Source organism: Schistocerca gregaria, chromosome 1 (genome assembly GCF_023897955.1).
Source record: "Schistocerca gregaria isolate iqSchGreg1 chromosome 1, iqSchGreg1.2, whole genome shotgun sequence".
Taxonomy (NCBI): Eukaryota; Metazoa; Arthropoda; class Insecta; order Orthoptera; family Acrididae; genus Schistocerca; species Schistocerca gregaria.
In genome coordinates this window covers 301,449,221-301,468,311 of record NC_064920.1, presented here as the reverse complement: position 1 = coordinate 301,468,311, position 19,091 = coordinate 301,449,221, and the positions used below count along the sequence as shown (strand labels likewise).

The 19,091-nt window shown below is 41.0% G+C and overlaps 1 protein-coding gene across 2 annotated transcripts in view; it reads left to right on the top strand.

Annotated features, from left to right (window-relative positions):
- LOC126342120 (ATP-binding cassette sub-family C member 10) overlaps window positions 1-19,091 on the top strand; it is a 371,444-nt gene that overhangs the window by 131,356 nt on the left and 220,997 nt on the right. For both annotated transcript variants that reach the window (XM_050001827.1, XM_050001828.1), the window contains one exon: window positions 5,362-5,599. In XM_050001827.1, the coding sequence (XP_049857784.1) occupies window positions 5,362-5,599 (238 nt within the window). The remainder of the gene's footprint in view (window positions 1-5,361; window positions 5,600-19,091) is intronic.

Below are 19,091 nucleotides of genomic sequence, written 5' to 3'. Positions count from 1 at the left end.
AGATTATATTCATGTATGTTAACGGTAATTTGTTAAAAGTGAAAAAAATGAATTCTAAGGAGGCAGATAGCAAAACAAGAGGGTAGTAAAAATATCCCAGCTTGCTTCGTCACAGCTTGGAATGTAATTGTCCAGTTGACTCTTAATACCAAGGATCAGACTTAGTCGATGGGCATGTACGACCCTTTTTTAGACAAAGTTGCCCTAATTGTGGAATGGCATGAGCTCATGGTGGACACTTGGGACATCCTTTCTAATAATTGGCAGGTGGCGTGATTTGCTGTACAGGGTCAACAGCTTCTGGAGCCTTGTCAGATACCTCAGGTTGCCTTGCCTCCCACTGAGTCACCTTGTGTTGTTGCCATTGACAATTCTGATGCAACAGTATCTTGGTGCTCCCTGTCATCGCGTGCTCCAAGCTTGATAGCATGGTAATGCCTGTCCATTGTGATTTTTGGATCCTTGGTGTCATTCTCCTTCCACTTGTTAGGTGAACCACCAGTCCTGCCCTGATTGTCATTTGTTGCATGTTCACCAAGACTGCCCGCTTGAGTAGGCTATGTGTCGGGTATGCCATCAGATAGGATGTTTCACAACTGTTTGTGACAGTCGGAGAGTTGCATGTCAGTTGTCAGACAACCCAGTGTTTTCCTTGGACTCTGGGCTGTGTCCAACACCCCACAAGTGTCGTCCCAGCATATTTTTCAGGTGTTGATTTTGGATTGGTGGCTGGTTGAATTATAAGTAGACATGGGAGTGTCAGTCAGCCTCATTGACATGGATACATACAGGATCGTGGGGTGTTCGGAGTTGCAGCAGCCCTCTGTCAGCTTGTGAGGGCAATTCTCCATGTCTTTGAGCTGCAGTAATGTGGAATGGCGACTTACATTGTTAGTTGTCAATCCACTATTGGCACAAAATATCTTCGGGCTTGATGTCTTTTCTGTTTTTGGCTTTCAGGCCATTGACAAATCGAATTTAGTGCCTCAGTCCATTATTTTTCATGCTCCTTGCTGCGGTCTTCTAGCTTGTTGTTTGAGAGTATCTTGGGCTGGACCGAAAATTTCAAGACAATTTTTTTGTTAATTATTTTTGCCATTGAGGGATCAGTTAGGATGCTCATGTCGAGTAACAATACGCAATTTGTGACACTCCAGATTGAAGCCTTTTCATCCACAGTGCTATTCAGAATCTGAATACCATTTCATTTCACACAACTTTAAACTTGGAGGTGGAGCACTTTGTGCATACATTCAAGACCCAGATGAAGATATCTTTGTCTGCATGATGATGCATTTGTTGAGTTTTCTGGCTGTGTACTGGGCAACACTGGTCAGTGGGTGCATGTATGCATGGGTGCCAGCTGCAATGTCGCCTGGATTTGTTGCACTCTGAGTCACATGCTACAGACCACCATGGCCTGCCACATTTTTCTCTTGGAGTTGCTGTTTGGGCCCAGTCCTTTGCGTATTGGCTGGGTGGCTACCAGATGTTGTGGTGGGCTACAGTGTCGGCAGTTGTTTGTGGAAAATGTTGGTGGGGAGCATCTGGCTCATCATACTGATCATTTGCACCAACCCTGTTGGATCACCTCTGCTGCGGCCTTCCAGCTAGCTGAGTGGCAGAGTTTATTGTGATTTACCATCCAGCATCAGCTCCTCATAGTGCATAAGAAAAGTAAGTTCCTTGCAGTTCCAAATTCACTCGCATACCATACTGTTGCTCATCCACCTCAGGAACAACTTTTCTCCGGTCGTCCATGAGCGACAATGCCATTTGGGATCCACATGCAACCTGTGGTGGAGTCACTTGGTGTGGAGCATGTACAACCTCATGGTTGAATCATGCATCAATGGGAGGATGAGTGGCTGAAAGGGATGGATAATAAGTTGTGTCTCATCAAGCTCACTTTTCAGCTGTGACATACCTCCTTTCAGCCACGAAGACTGGATTATGTCCTCCTCGCTCGTTTTCACGTAGGCCAAAGTCCTTTGTTGCATTTCTTCTTGTTCTGCTGAGGGGACCCTCCAATGTGTGGTGCTTGTGATATAGAGATCACTGTGCACCACATTTTACTAGACTGTATTTTGTTTATGGATTAACTGGCAGTGGGAGATTTGCCAGCAGATCTGCCCTCTATTTTAAGTGATGTTCAAACAAATGTGGTGTGGTTGTAAGCTTCGGTGAAAAAATTGCCTACAAAAATTTTAGGGACATGTTCTTAATGTGTTAATAGGGTGAATGCCTCACTCACGTTTCTTGTAAGAGGTCAGCCACATCCACTTCCCTGTGTCTTTCTTTTAGCTCTTCTATGGTTTTACATCTGTTTTAGACCAAGATGTAGCACCTTCCACCCTTTCTCAGCTGTCTTCATGCATGTGAGATAGAGTGACTGTGTGGCTTGGTGCGAGTGAGGTGGGAGTGAGTGGATGAGTCTCATTTTATAGGTTCCCTCCTCCTTGTGTGCAACAATTTTAGACATTTGTTTTAATGAGTTTAAGGCTGCTAATAACCTCACTGTTGAGCTCCAAACACACACACACACACCACTTCCACTGTCCTGCTGTTGCCTACAGCCTTGTGTCCCATTTCAGCTCATGCCTTTGTCTGGTGTTGTGGAGCCCATGGATCTCAACTCACTTTCATCGATGGAGGTGGCCTCATGCCCACTCTTGCTGGTGGATCCACCAGTGACACTTCCTCCATGTCCTTCCACCCTTCCAGTGGAGCCAGTGGTGTCAGTGTTGGCTCCTATGGTGATCAGTCCATTGCTGGGTTCTCTGGCACTCTCTGTTTTTCTGCGCTGGAGGTTACGACCCAATCCTGGCCTTTTGATGGATTTAATATCCCCTTCAGCAGGTGTAATGATGGAGGCAGATGAGCTGGCATGTGTAGAACATCGAAGTAGTTCACACACCTGTGATGCATGGTGCTTGCATAGTGTCAATGGGCAGACCCACTGGCAGAAGTGTTTACTTGTGAGTGGCGATAAGTGGAGCAGGCCACTTCTCCCATGGAGTTTAACTGCCATGGACCTATCCTGGCACTTCATGCCTAGAGTTGTTGTGTTCTCATTCGTTAGCCACATGCTGAGTATATTTCCAAATTTTATTTATGTTGTTTGGATGCTCCGCTTCCCATAGGTCAGTTGATACGGTGAGTTCTTTCCACTTGTGAGGTTCTGTTCCCTCGTTGTTACTGAGCTGCTGTTGTCCTGCGAATGCTTGCACTGATCGTGTTGAGTAGTGGCATTGTCATACATTCTGCAGATAGTATACCTTGTACAACTTTTCTTAATACTTTACAAAATAAAATTCACGGTATAAAAATAAAATAATAAACACATCTTTTTTTGTGTTAACCAGACACACACACACACACACACACTTTTCCTTAGACTGGTGGAATGGTTTCTTTGGAAATTATGTGGCCGTTTCCTTCCACATCCTTCCCCCCTTGTGTTATATCTCATTCCTTGTTACAAGATGTTAGACCATGACTGTCCTCCTCTTCCTCCTCACATTTGCAAGGGATGTGTGTAAACTTCCTTTCCAGGATTTGTGCTTTGACAAACCCAGTGCCAGGGCCATTTTTTTTCTATCTGAGCTAATATTCCATCTCTGCTTCCATCTGTGAGACCTTATACGGTAATCTTGTAAAGTAAAGACCTGATTGTGAGCAACTGAAATAGTGGCATGCAACACCCTGTTTTGCTCCCATGAGCACAGTGATGAATAAAGGTATGTACCTTACAAGATACAGAAAGTATTTGCTAATCATTTTAATGCAATACCACTCAGCTGCCAACCACAGCACATGGAGACTGTTGGGAGTAAAGTCCAAGGCTTCCATGTCTTGCTCTATGGCATCCCATACTTACTGTGTAGGTCTGAAGTCAGGTAACTGGAAGACAACACAAGCTTTGTTGAGTCATCAGATGATCACAGACATAGTGCTTTTTTTTCAACCCATGTAAATATACATCACATGAGACATGAGAATACCTCCACCACCTGCACGAACAGTTCCCTGTTGAAAATCAGGATGCAGCTCTTCGTGTATTTTCTGTGTACTCATATAATGCCAAGAGCTTGTATCTTGGTGTAGCACTACTCATTAATCCACACATTCTTTTTCCATTCTTTGAGCGTACATTGGCAATATTCCTTTGCCTTTGTTATTTTCAGTCCTCTGTGAAGTGTGGTTATGGCTTTTGTAATCCGCTGTGAGGAGATGGCTCTGATAAGTATGTTCATTTGTTGTTGTTGTTGTTGTTGTTGTTGTTGTTAATGATGATGGTGGTGGTGGTGGTTGTCGTCACTGTCATTGTCATCCACTGTTGCATTTGTGAGTGATTTCCTTCATTGCAGCCCATCTATCATTGTCATGATCAGTGGTAGTAGATGCCAATCACTGTAATTGAAGCACAGTAACCCATGGCAGTAACTCTGCTGACGATGATTTTTTTCCAGAATTGGTGTACTTGTAGTACGTCCTTGACAAAAAAGACATTTGAAATTTTAATCCTGCATGACCCTTAAGATAGTATGTGCCATGAGTCAGGCAGCTGTGTTGTGACCATTATTTAATGCGGTGATGTTGCATGTCCTATCCATCCTTCACTTGATTATCATACCAAAGGACAGTGAGAGATCCGACATCGTACTCCCATGACAGTGAACTATTCCACTCATTATACTAACAGGAACACTCTGTAACTCAGCAGCTACCTCTAAGTCAGTTGTTTATGAGTGAATGATAAGAGCCTACCTCAATCCATGGAAAGTACAAATTCCACAAAATAATGAAATAAGTCTTGTAAGCTAGAACAGTGAAACATTATTGAAGTTAGTAATAATGAGGACATACTTTATAGAATGAAACAACAAACACACACACACACACACACACACACACACACACACACACACAGCGAGAGAGAGAGAGAGAGAGAGAGAGAGAGAGAGAGAGAGAGAATAGTTTCTAATGATTGTTTCATGTATTTTAATACCATCTAATAGCTTCTTTTGTATGAATGTTTGTGAGTTCACTTCAGTGTTTCAACATCCCTTGTCCATAGTCCATGTATGTGTCTCATTTATTTGTGTTGTATGAGTAACACTATCTCATCAAAAGCCAAGTAACATTTAGACATTACCTTTAAAGTATGAGGATCATCTTTTGGATCTTCATATTAAGAGTGTTGAATGTACTTCAGAACTTGACAAATCACCACTTTCACTCACATAGATTAATTATAATTAAGTAAATGTTATAGTACCGATAGTTTTGAAAATTTTGTTGTTTTATATATGGTATGCAGCAAATTGACACACTTCTCAGTGACATGTTATTGTGCAGGTGGCTGTTACTTTGTACTTGTTGTACATTCAGCTTGGGTTATCATTTCTTGCTGGTGTGGCAGTAACTGTGCTTTTGATTCCTGTCAACAAACTGCTAGCTAACAAAATAGGAGTACTTAGCTCGCGTCTTATGGCCAGCAAGGACAGGCGGGTGCAGTTACTGGCAGAAGCTTTAGCTGGAATTCGTACACTTAAGGTTTTAGTGTGGGAAGACTACTTTCTCTCTCTAATCAACAGTAAGTAATTGAACACATCATTTCAAAACAATAAAAATGTTGTATATTTTGAGTGATGCTACAGATTTGTATAACAGTGTTAAGTATTTTCTGTGGTTGAAAATCATTTCATAAGATATGCTGCATGAGGAAATACTGGGACTGAAAAGTATAAATAAATAGTGAATTATGGATGTAAATGATATGAAAAAATTGTTCACTTCTCAAATATCCAGCTATATTGATTTTAAAAAGTACATAGTAAATATTAATTGCCTATTCATAAAAACTGATTATATTTAAACTGTTAAAAAGAAAAGAATTGGAACTTCCTGGAAGATTAAAACTATGTGCTGGGCTGAGACTAACCTGGGACCTTTGCCTATTGCTGGCAAATGGTGAACTGTCTAAGATATCCAGCACGACTCATGATACATATTCATTGCTTCTGCTGTAAGTAGTAACAATCAGTAGCTCTGAAAATACAAGAGTCATTGTTTGCTTTCAGTTCTTTTCTTACATAATGACTTTTTAGTCAGCAGCAGAGTCGATACTGGTTTGAAACTTCCTGACAGATCAAAACTGTTTGCTGGTTTGAGCCTCAGATATGAGATCTTTGTCGTAAGCAGACAAGTACACTACTGACTGAGTTATCCAAGTTGACACACTACTCATCCTCATAGCTTTTGTCAAGAATTGTGCTTGGTTAGCTCAGTTTGGAGAACACTTGCCTATGAGAGGCAATTGTCCCAGGTGGAAGTCCTAGTCAGATATGCAGTTTCAATGTGCCAGAAACTGTAAAATCAGTGCTCACTTCACTGAAGAATGAATATTCATTCTGCAAGTAAAGAATTAAAAGCAAACAAGACTCTTGTATTTTCAGAACTAATGGCTGTTTCATTGAAACTTTTGCAGAGAAAGGAGAATTAGAAAAGTATTGGCAAGTGTTGAATTGCAGGGTAGTTAACTAACAACAATCAGTGAAGGACAATGCACGTTTCATATGACAAGTTATGGATCACGGATGATGATTAAAATTTTAATGATAATAATGATTGAAAGGCAATTCTGAGCATCAGAATTGAAATTAAAATGATGAGTATTTAGTTTTCAGTATGTCACTCCTCCCTCCTGAATTTTGAAAACCATTAACTGCGTAATATTGATCCAAGTCTTGTTTTCTTTGATTGCTGCAGCTTTGCATTTCAACCTTTTCATTAATAAAATACATGTTAATAGTGATTTAGTGTTTCCTTATCTTCTGAATTTCATTGAATAAAATAATTCTTCTGTTTCTGAATATCGATGAATTTTATTACAAAATGTGAGTAGAGACATCCTGTTTGTACAGTAGCTAAGCTCATATTAATGGCTTTACATAAACTCGTACTTTTTCTTTGTTAATGTTGTTGTTTTGCACATCCGTGGATGTACGTAGAATGGAGTACTCTTGCAATTTATTCAGCATTGGTAGCTCCGTGCAGCACATGATGTGACATAGGTATTTCTACTGTCGAACTTCATCCACCACACACTGCCCAAGGAATAACTCAAATGAATAATAAAAATACAAAAAAAAATAAGTATTTGAACATCCACTACTGGAAAAAATGTACAACACCTTCAAGGGCTATGTTCAGTGGCACCAGGGTTTAATATTTCTGTAATGAGTGGTTGTAGTGTTAGTAATTATTTTGTCACAGTCATCGGTGATCATACGGCACTCAGGAGGCCTGTCAGCACACTCTCTGTTTTGACTCTGCAGACAGTAATTATGCCGAGATTAGAGGTGAACGGTGTTTCCAACATTCATTGTAGGGTACAACCAAATATCACCAATTTTTATGTAATCCTGCTGAACAGCTTCAGCCCCTTGAATGGGGTTGCATTATGGGCCTGCAAGATGCCGGATGCACATTTCAACAGATTGCTGCCCACATTGGGCGCAATTATATTGATCGTGTTTTGCTGCTTTCAACAGCGGTGTGTGGAACATTCCCACACCTGTATACCAAGCTGTAGACATCCACACTGAACAGATGCACATCAAGATTGACATTGTACAGTGACAAACTCCAGGCACATGTTGCACTTGCTGTGTCACCATGGACTGTTGGGAACCATGTGCTTGCAGCAGGATTAAGATCACTTGTGCTTCTGACCAGGCTACCACTGACACCACACCACTGAGCATGGCTATTCTGACATCGTGAAAGAGTTGACTGGGGAGTGGAATGGTACTCTCTTCTCTTCAGTGATGAGAGTAAGTTCTGTCTGTGTGTGAGTGCTGGAAGTACGCACTTATGGAGTAGATCTGGTGAGCTGCCATTTCAGATGCATTCACCTCTGGCACACAGATCCCATCGCAGGCTTCATAGTGTGTTGGGCATCAATTACAACTCACCATTACATTTATGGAATTTCTGCAAGATAATGTAACTAGGGCACACTACGTTGCTCAGATTGTTATTCCCATGCTACTGCCATTTCTTTGATAGGAAGATGATGTGCTTCTCTAGCAGGACAATGCACATCCACAAAGGAGTGCAATAATGCAACATGCTGTATGGGAATTTGTATGTAAGAATACATGCTTGCATTTCTGCCAGAGAGGGGCACATTGTGTACTGCTGTGACTGTTTGGGGTCCCTTACTGTTGCATGTGTTTCATTTGTTCTAAATTTCTTATCATATTCTTCAACAACGATGAACTACCTGGCACCCCACCTTTGAATAATGTGACCTTGTCCTTGAGGGTGTTGCATTTTTTTTCTGGCATTGTATCTAGGATATTGTCTACTTATAAATAACAGTATTATGGACTACTTTTGTCTCATTTAATTATTATTGAAGTTATAATAAAATTAGTTGTACACAACTCATTTGTATGTGAAGAGCCTACAGAAATTTTTGCAGGTCCATTGCTTATGAGACGATTCCCAAATTTAATTCAGCCAAATTCTGTATCCTCTCACAAGCTGCTCCATAAAAATGACCAACCATGTTTTGGTTTTCCAAGCTATCTACTTCAAATATGAGTACCATATGATAAATCATTCCTTTTAATTGTACAGCAGATACTTGAGAATTAATCATGTTTCCTTTTCCTTCTCATTAATTTTTAAACCAATATATATGAGGATGTACAATAAGTAATGCGACACTTTTTTTTTTCTGAAAGCTATCTTTTGCAAGGTTTTGGAGTCAGTGGCTCCTTCTTCTAGCAGAAGAGTTGAAGGGGGAGAAAGAGAGGTGAAGGAAAAGACTGGAGAGATTTAGGGAAAGGTGTACAATTCAGAAAATCACCCAGATCCCCAGATTGGGGAGACTTACCAGATGGGATGAGAAAGAAAAACTGATTGTTGGAGACTGCACTTGATGAGATTTGAAAACCCGAGAGCTTAAAGATTACTACTAAAACATCATGCACAAGTTAATAAGAGTGAAAAGCTAAGTGCATTGTATGTGACAGAGGTGGAATGGGGGACGGCAGAAATTAGATAGGTCAGAAAATCAAAGATGTAGAAAACTAAAATGGAGTGAAGAAAGGAGTAGTTACAGGAAGAAAATCTGAGACAGAATGAATTAACATAAATTAAGGCTAGGTGGGTGGCCAGAACCAAAGACATGTTGTAATGCTATTTCCCAACTGCAGAGTTCTGAGAAATTGGTGTTTGGGGGCGAATCCAGATGGCACTTGTGATGAAACAGGCACCAAGGTCATGACTGTCACATTGTGGAGCATGTTCTGCAACAGCATATTGCATGTTGCCAGCATGCACCCTCTGCCTATCTCTATTCATCCTGACTGATAACTGAGCGTTAGTCATGCCAATATAAAAGGCCAAACAGTGCTTACATGACAGCTGATATGTGATGTGTCATTTTGATAGTATACGTTTTGCCAGTTACTGGGCTGGAATAGCTGGTGGTAGGAGGATGTGTAGGGCAAGTAATGCAGCAGGGATGGTTTCAGGGGTAGAAGCCATAGAGTAGGGAGAGGGGTGCAGAAGGAGCGTAGGGTCTGACAAGGATATTGCAGAGATTGGAAGGGTGATGAAAAGCTATTGTAGGTGTGGTGGGCAAAATTTCAGACAGAATAGATCTCATTTCAGGGCATGATTTTAGGAAGTCGGGGCCTTGTCAAAGTAGCTGATTAATACATTCAAGATCCGGATGATACTGAGTGACAAGTGGTGTGCTCCGAAGGTCTAACATTGAAAGTCCCTGTTTCTGGATATAATCCTAGTCTACAATAGGCTCTTTTACAGTTTCAAAAACAGCAATCACTTGGACTTACCCAACTAATTTGTGACCTATATGACTCATTAACCATTTTCACCCCACCAGACTTCTCTCCTACAAAATCCTGCTGTTATCTGCCCCTCATGTTTCCTTGGATGATATCACCTGCCAGGTCAGCTTGAGACTGCAACAACATGCCAGACTTGACCTTAAGAAGCTATCCCACCTTCTCCTAAACTACCTCAACCTCCCTTTCTGTCCTTCTGCACCTCTGTCACTCCTCTTCTACAAACCGAGCTTGGCCAATCTCCTTACATACCACAGCCTTCATCACTATCTCCCAGACCAATAGTAACTCATAATTACAAGAACCATTAACAACAGTACAGTGATCTCAACCTGTCATCTAAAGCACTGTGCCCTTCTGAATTATTTGTATTATCCAGCCCTAAGCCTGCATTTAATCCTGCTGCTTTTGTGAAGGACCTACTTTCCTTATAATGTCAACTGGAAATATCACTTTGGAACCCAATCCCAAAACCTTTCCAACAACAAACCTGACATTGAACCCTGCCTTTAAGAGTTCTGACCACAAACACAACTTGATTCACCACCATTACTGCAAAGTCATCCATTACAAGCTTTACAAGAATTCCTCACATCCAGCATTGCTTCACAATCCTTCCTCATGTTCCTACAACATGACCCTAATCTGTCCTCTGCAGAACTCCAGGCTCTACATTCCCTGAAAGATGATGATTAGATTAGATTAGATTTACTTTCATTCTAATTGATCCGTAGTGAGGAGGTCCTCACATTATCCTCCCAGCACACAAAGGATCTACTGCTGTGGTACTTGACAGAAAGGAGTATGTTAGTGAAGGTCTACGCCAGCTGACTGACACCTCTACATACAGCATCTGCCATCAAGATCCAATCTCTGTGATTGAAACTGGCTTGCAGCCCCACCTAAAAATCTCCAGTTCCTATTGGTTCAACAGGAAGGCAGCACTCTGTATAAAAGGAAGATACTGAACACTGGAACACATTTTTAGTTCAATGACTGGCTAATTTCAATACAAAACAGAGTGCACACAAGTTGTGTAAACTGAAACCTTTAAGTCTTTGGACCTTCACATACATTTTGGAACCATTTAAAATGCTTGAAAAATGAGTCTCTTACTCATCTTTCAAAACTAAAATTATTTTAAATAAGGATAGGTTTTGATTTTTATGAGCCTGTTGTGTGATAATGTGGTAATAAAACAAGTTTTATGTCTGCCATAAATTTCAGCTGTTTATAAAACCTGTTCAACCTAAAAGTGGAAGCTCTTCTTCTCAGGGAATGTAGAACTATATGGTACTAATCAACAGAAAAAAAAGCAAAATTTTACGGATTTTTATTTTTGAAAAAAAAAACTTATTTTTTCATTTTACCATATGCTAAATTCAATAACATTTGAGACAATGAAGATAAGATATTTTCCAAGCCTGCCTGGATTGATATGGACTATGCCAAAAGATAAGGCACAGGAGATTTGTTTTTGTACAAGGGTATGAGACAGTGGGGATGCATCACCCCCAGCTATCTTTCCAGAATTTTCTAACCTAGAACCTTGCCTCAACATCATTCAGCAAATCCCTCAACATGCAAATTAACCTTACATCCTCAGAATGAACCACTGTCCACCATCTAGAAACTGATCCCGACCTGTGGACAAAGGTGCCACCTCTGTCATTTTGAACCCCAAGGATTACCTGGTAGAAGGACTCTGCCAGCTGTCAGATACGTCCACCTAGAAACCTCGCAACAGCGACCCTATTCCATAAGTCCAGCAGAATCTCCAGTCTTTCCTCAAATCCTTCGGGCCATCCCAGAACCTCTCTCCAGAGTCCATCTCTCTGCTCACCTCTACCACTCCCCACACTCCTACCTTCTGCGTGCTCCCTAAAGTCCATAAAGTCAACCAACCAGGATGCCCCATTGTGGCTGGTTACTGTGCCCCCACTAAGAGAATCTCAGCTCTCGTAGAGCAACACCTTCAGCCTATTACCTGGAAGTTACCCTCCTATATAAAAGGTACCGACCATTTCCTCCTCTGACTCTCCCGAGTTCTTGTGATTGTTACATCTGCAGTGACAAACAAATGGTTCCTCTTGAAAGATACTGAGAGTCTCTGTGGGGCCTTCAGAGACCGTAATTATCCTCCTAACCTTGTACAAAAACAGATTTCCTTGTGCCTTATCTTTCCAGTGTGCCACAATCTCCCAAACTGTCACTGTCCAGCCACAGAGGAGCATTTCCCTAGTAACTCAGTACCACCCGGAACTGGAGCAACTAAATTACATTCTCTGCCAATGTTTTAAGAACCTCTCGTCATGTCCTGAAATAAGAAATGTGCTGCTCACTATCCTTTCCACCCCTCCCTCAGTGGTTTTCCATTGTCCACCAAACCTGCACAATATATTTGCCCATGCTACACAATCCCTGTTTCCAACCCCTTACCTGATGGCTCATATCCCTGTAATAGACTTAGATGCAAAACCTGTTCCATACATCATCCCACCATCACCTTGTAGAGTCCAGTCACAAACATCACCTATCCCACCATCACCTAGTAGAGTCCAGTCACAAACATCACCTATCCCATCAAAGGCAGGGCTGCCTGTGAAACCAGTCATGTAATCTACAAGCTAAGCTGCAACCACTGTGCTGCATTCTATATGGGCATGACAACCAACAAGCTGTCTGTATGCATGAATGGCTGCCAGCAATCTGTGGCCAGGAAACAAGTGAATCATTCCCACCAACACCAGCCTTTCTGAAGTGTGCAGGTGGGAACTGTCACTGCAATATATTCTACATTCCCATAACCCTTCTGGCCTCAACCTTCATTAGTTATTTTTTTCACCTATCCAGCCTCTTCCCTGTTCCTATTCCAGCACTACACAGCCCTCATATCACCAGTGTGCCCAGTCTTTTTACTTCTCTTCTTTTCTGCTACCCCCCTACCCCTTCCCCATCTATACCCTGCCCTCTGTCTAACCTCCCGACTGCACCTTTACACTCTTCACCCCAACCTTGCATGCTCCCCAGCAGCACCTCACTGTCCCCCACCCATACCCTGCTATCTCTTCCTGTCGCTGCCCCAGCCTCCTCCTTAGCCTCAACCAGTTGCCACTCCCACCATGCAGTGCTGCTGTTGATCAGTGTGGTTTTAGCTGCCAGAGGCTGCAGTTGCAGGCATGTGTGTGTGTGTGTGTGTGTGTGTGTGTGTGTGTGTGTGTGTGTGTGTGGTTGTGTGTGTCCTCTATTTTCAACAAAGGTCTTGTTGGCCGAAAGATATATGTGTGATAGTATTTTTGTTGTGTCTATCTGTGACTCAGCATCTGGCAACTTTCCTTTACGTAATATGGTTACATTGCATCTTGCATTTTCCATTATTGTTATTACTATCTGCGACTAAGGTCCCTTAAAACCCATTTTTATTTCCACAAACTACCAAAACATGTATGAGTATATTTCATTTCTTTCAGTCCTTTTTTAATTAATGAATATTTGGTTTTGCAAGGTAAACTTGACAGTTATCATACAGAATGTCTCTCCTTATTTATCTGCAAGTATTACAAAAATCATCATCACATTTATTGATCTTTTCCTTTATAAGATATGCCTTGACTCATCATTTCTTATATACACTATCAATTAAAAAAAATCATGAGGGCTTAGCTCTTCCTTGTGCATTTTCACTTTAAAAAAATATTTATCGTACAATTTAGCTTGCTTAGGTGACAATTGCCTCATTTCACACTAACATACTTTGTTCAAAATCCTTACATATGCCCGTTCAACAATAATGTTGATTGTTACATATTATAATGTAGTAAATGACTTTCCTATTTCAACTTTCATTGCTCTATTTGTGCTGTATTTCTGTTTGTATTGCCAACCAATTATTTTATATATAATTTGTTTTTATTTTTGTAGATGATAACATTAGAGATATTTGCTCTGTTTGATCGGGCTATATCATCATTATACATTGAAGTGTGAAATAAACTGGTACAGGCATGCATATTCAAATACAGAGATATGTAAACAGGCATAAGTTAGCACTGTAGTCAACAATGCCTATATAAGACAAGTGTCTGGTGCAGTTTTTAGATTGGTTACTGCTACTACAATAGCAGGTTATGGAGATTTAAGTATGTTTGAAGGTGCCGCTATAGTTGGTGCACAAGTGATGGGACATAGCATCTCTGAGGTAACGATGAAGTGGGGATTTTCCAGTTTGACCATTTCATGAGTATACTGTGAATATTAGGAGTCTGGTAAAACATCAAATCTCTGACATCGGTACGGCCGGAAAAAGATTCTGCAAGAACAGGACCAATGATGACTGAAGAGAATCATTCAACTTGACAGAAGTGCAACCGTTCTACAAATTGCTGCAGATTTCAGTGCTATGCCATCAACAAGTGTCAGTGTGCAAACCATTTAACAAAACATCATCGATATGGGCTTTTGGAGCCGAAGGCCCACTCATGTACCCTTGATGAGTGCACGACACAAAGCTTTATGCCTCGCCTGAGCCCGTCTTCACCGATGATGGACTGTTGATGATGGGAAACATGTTGCCTGGTCAGAAGAGTCTCGGTTCCAATTGTATCGAGTGGATGGATGTGTATGGGTATGCAGACAACCTCATGAATCCATGGGTCTTACATGTCAGCAGAGGACTTTTGAAGCTGGTGGAGGCTCTGTAATGGTTTAGGAAGTGTGCAGTTGGAGTGATGTGGGACAGCTGATACGTCTAGATATGACTCTGACAGGTGACACATACGTAAGTATCCTGTCTGATCACCTGAATCCATTCGTGTCCATTGTGCATTCCGAGAGACTTGAACAATTCCAGCAGGACAAAGTGACACCACACACGTTCGGAACTGCTACAGAGTGGCTCCAGGAACACTCTTCTGAGTTTAAACACTTCCGCTGGCTTCCAAACTCCGCAGACAAAAATATTATTGAGCATTTCTGGGATGCCTTGCAACGTGCTGTTTAGATGAGATCTTCATCCCATTGTACACTTACAGACATATGGACAGCCCTACCATAGGATCCATGGTGTCAGTTTCCTCTAGCACTACTTCAGACAGTTGAATCCATGCGACCGAGTGTTGTGGCACTTCTGTACCTAAATAAAATCGAGTAAGCCTATGTCTTAAATCTTTAATAGTATGCATATTGATGCTAGCGAGTATTCCAAACAGGTTTCCCAACTCCTCCTCTTCCTTCTTTTTTTCCCCTGTGCTTCTTTTAACACTGTAACTTTCCTATATTCTAACAAATCCTAGAATAATGAATCTTCTCTCGTGTTATTCCTCCTACATTAATTCAATGTCTCATACATACTTTTTTTTTATTTCTTTAGATCAATGCTCACTGTATATATTAAAAAATAAATTCTTGAGATCTGTTGAGAATAATAATAAATTTGCTCTTAATTTCTGTTTAATCTTTCCACCTTTTGTAAAATAAGACACATATAATATTGTTATATTATATTATATTATATTATATTATACTACACTCCATACTGCTTTTTACCAGGTATCTGACCAGACGTTCTGTTATTGCCTAAACACCATATTCACCTGGCCTCCCACCTTACAATTTTTTTCTTGTTTCCAAGGGTTGAAATGTGACTCAAAAGAAAGCTCAATCAATATATCACAAACATCCAACAGGCTGTGACAGATGAGCTTACAAGCATCACAGTTGAAAATTTCCCTGCTTGCTTCCAAGACATGCAGAAACATTGGCAACTGTGTATAGATAGCCAAGGCAACTACATATATAATAATGCACCAGTCCTGTGATTTTAGACCTCTCAGCATAATAGTTCCTTTGTCAAAAATGTTTCAGGACAGTAGCTCCTATCGAAGTAGTCACCTTGACTATCTATACACTGTTGCCAATGTTTCTGCATGTCTTGGAAGCAAGCAGGGAAATTTTCAACTGTGATGCTTGTAAGCTCATTTGTCACAGCCGGTTGGATGTTTTTGATATCTTGATGAAGCTTTCTTTTGAGTTGCTATTCCACCCTTGGAAACAAGAAAAAATTGTAAGGTGGGAGGCCAGGTGAATGTGGTGTTAAGGCAATAACAGAATGTCTGGTCAGATACCTGGTGAAAAGCAATATGGAGTCTTGCATTGTCATGCAGTAAGAACCAGTCCTGTGAATGCCACAAATCAGGGCGGTGATATCAAATTGCTTGTCACAAACATTTCAAGACTTTGATGTAAAGAGTTTGGTTCGCTATTGTAGAAAAAGATATATTGCTTCTTACTGTAAAGAAGACATGTCTAGTTACAGACTGGCATGATCAAGAGACACTAACTTATAGCTTTAAGCCACAGCATTCCGGTTCGAGATGCTGGAGTTGGCGGTCATTTGTACATGAGTTGGGCTTGTGCCTGACTACAACTTCAAGTGTTTTCTTTATGGTAAGTCGCATTCTACCTTTTCCTACATTGTTGATATTCCTACCAGATATATTGATTCCTACCAGGAGTTTACATTGATTGAGTCTGGTTCACTGTTTGACATGGAGAATATACTCACGGTGAACTAATCCTTTGATTATCAAAGAATGCAATCAGCATTGTCTTTGTTTTCAAAGACGCACTAGGATAGCTAAGATCGCTAGCGCACTGCTTCCTGGAATTGGGTAGGTGCGCCAACTCCAGATTGAATCCGCCCGGCAGATAAACGATGAGGGCCGGTGTGCCAGCCAGTCTGGACGTGGTTTTTAGGCGGTTTTCCACATCCTGCTAGGTGAATACTGGAGTGGTCCCCACGTTCCGCCACAGTTACATGGGTTACAGACATCTGAACACATTTGCTCTGTTCCATGGATTACACTAGACACAGACAGTTAGGGTACACTAATTCCTTCCCGGGGGGATACGGAGTGGCGACAGAAAGGGCATCCGGCCACCCCTTAAAAATTAATATGCCACATCCGGTTAACCAGCAGACCCCGCAAGTGGGGATAATGCTTGGAAAGAGAGATTGTCTTTGTTCCCTAAGTTTGTTGTTTGACTTTTTTCGAGGCTGTTGATCCAAGACTCTGCCAGTCAGCTCTTTGACACTTTGTGTTAGGTTCATACTGACAGCACCAACTTTCATCCCAGCAATAATCTTTGACAGAAATCTGGAGTCACATCTGGCTCAATCCAGTAGTTCAGCAGAAATTCTTCTCCTGTTTCTGTTCATCTAATAGTGTGTGAGGGACGAGTTTTGCATTAAGTTTCGATTTCTCTAAATCTTCACATAAAATATTGTGACATCATGATTCAAGTTAAGTTCCTCTGATATCGCACGCACAGTCATATGATGATCTTCTTGCAATAACTGCCTGACATGCTCCACGTTTGCATCGGTGTGTGCTGTAGATGAGTGACCAGTTGTGGGATTGTCATGCACTGAATCTCTGCCTTCACGAAATCTTTTGTGCCACTTAAAAACACGAGTTCTTGAAAGTGACTCATCTGCAAATGCTGGCTCAATCATTGTACGTGTTGCACTAAGGGTTTTCACGAGTTAACGCAGAACTTAATGTTCACTCTTTGCTCACAATCAGCATCCATCATGTCACTGTAAGAAATTCGCCAAGAAAGTGTATTGCGAAGCACAGCCCTGCAACTTGGTGAGTTTATGTAGGAACATAGCCAAGTTTATTTCAAGGATGCACATGTACCAGGTGACATGAAAACATTTGTTGCTTTTTTAATGTTGCAAACTCAGTAAAGAAAAAGCTGTACTGGAACTTGTCTAACAAAGAAAGTATATTAATAACTATAGTCATTTTGTTCCATTTACATAAATCCCTTATTCAGTAGTGCTCTCTCATCAGAGGTAATTCTAATCTTTTGTATCATTTTTGCGCATCTCTGTTAAACAGCTCATTAGTGCTATTGCACCAGAGATAATAGTAGCCTCAGCTATGGCATAAAAACCATTGATTCACCACAGTACTGCTTTTTTGTTTGCATGTTAGCAGGTCATACTCCACTTAGAGAATTGTTTCCTTTCCTGCCCACTTCCCCTGTTTACATGACATGCCTAACTTGTATTTTAACATCAAACGTATCATTGTTTCGCTTAACAGCACATGTGTTTGGCCATTGTATGTGTGTTACATCTCCTGCTGTCGTACATTAGCAGGTATTAAACAACACCATGTGGTCTGCAGAAGAGAAGGGTTTCACCTATAGAAATGTTTGAATGTGGAAAAAGTGATGACGGTATAGATGATCCTATTGAAGAAGTAAGAAAGGAAAATGAGAAAGGGATTTACTAAGATCAGAAGGGAAAGATGATAGAGCAGTTTTTGTTCTGATATGTTCCACTCCATCCACTGTCCATCACCTTGCTGATGCATATGAGGACTTTTACCATACAGGTAACTTGTGGTTCCTGTTCTTGAAGTTATCTGCTCATGCGGACCTGCTGTGTAGTGCCACACTATAGTGTGCCACTTCCTCACCTTTTGCTGCTGGCAGGTGCTGAAAGAGAGCTCAGACTTATTCAAGCTACTGCTATAATGTAACTAGTTTTGCAGTAACTCTTCTGTGTTAATCACAATCTTTCCAATGTCCAATTTCATTTACAATTGTGGGTGATACAGATCACTCATAACTTGCAGTTCATAATAGATCATGACATGTACTGATGTACACATTTGACAGTAGAGAATGACTGTTCTTATGTATAATCTTAAACTGTTCTGCCTTTGACATTACTGACTGTGCACATTGCTCCTTGACTTCCAAGGCGCTGTCGAGCCCTGACCATGAGGGGGCACCACAACAGGTGAAGATATGCACCGCCGCTGCACCTTGTTGATGTTCTGAGTTGACTTCTTTTGCATAGCAAGCCAGAGTGCACACGTTAGAATGTTCTACACTTAACAACTACCTAAACAATGTTTCCAGTTTCCACAAACACCTTTTATTAGCCTGAGTGGTTAGAAGTGGAACATGTTATTCCAAAGAATCGACATGTTACACCACACATTTTGCATTGCGCATAGATCCCAGATTCCCATCTTCTGTTTCTCTCTCTCCTTGACTAAACATTCTTTAATATTTGTTGTTTATATTTCTGTGTCAGCTTCATCTAGAGGACAGTATAGCCATTTAGGAGTGGATTTCCTTCATGCTGCCATCCTATTGTTCCCACAATAACCAATTTCACAA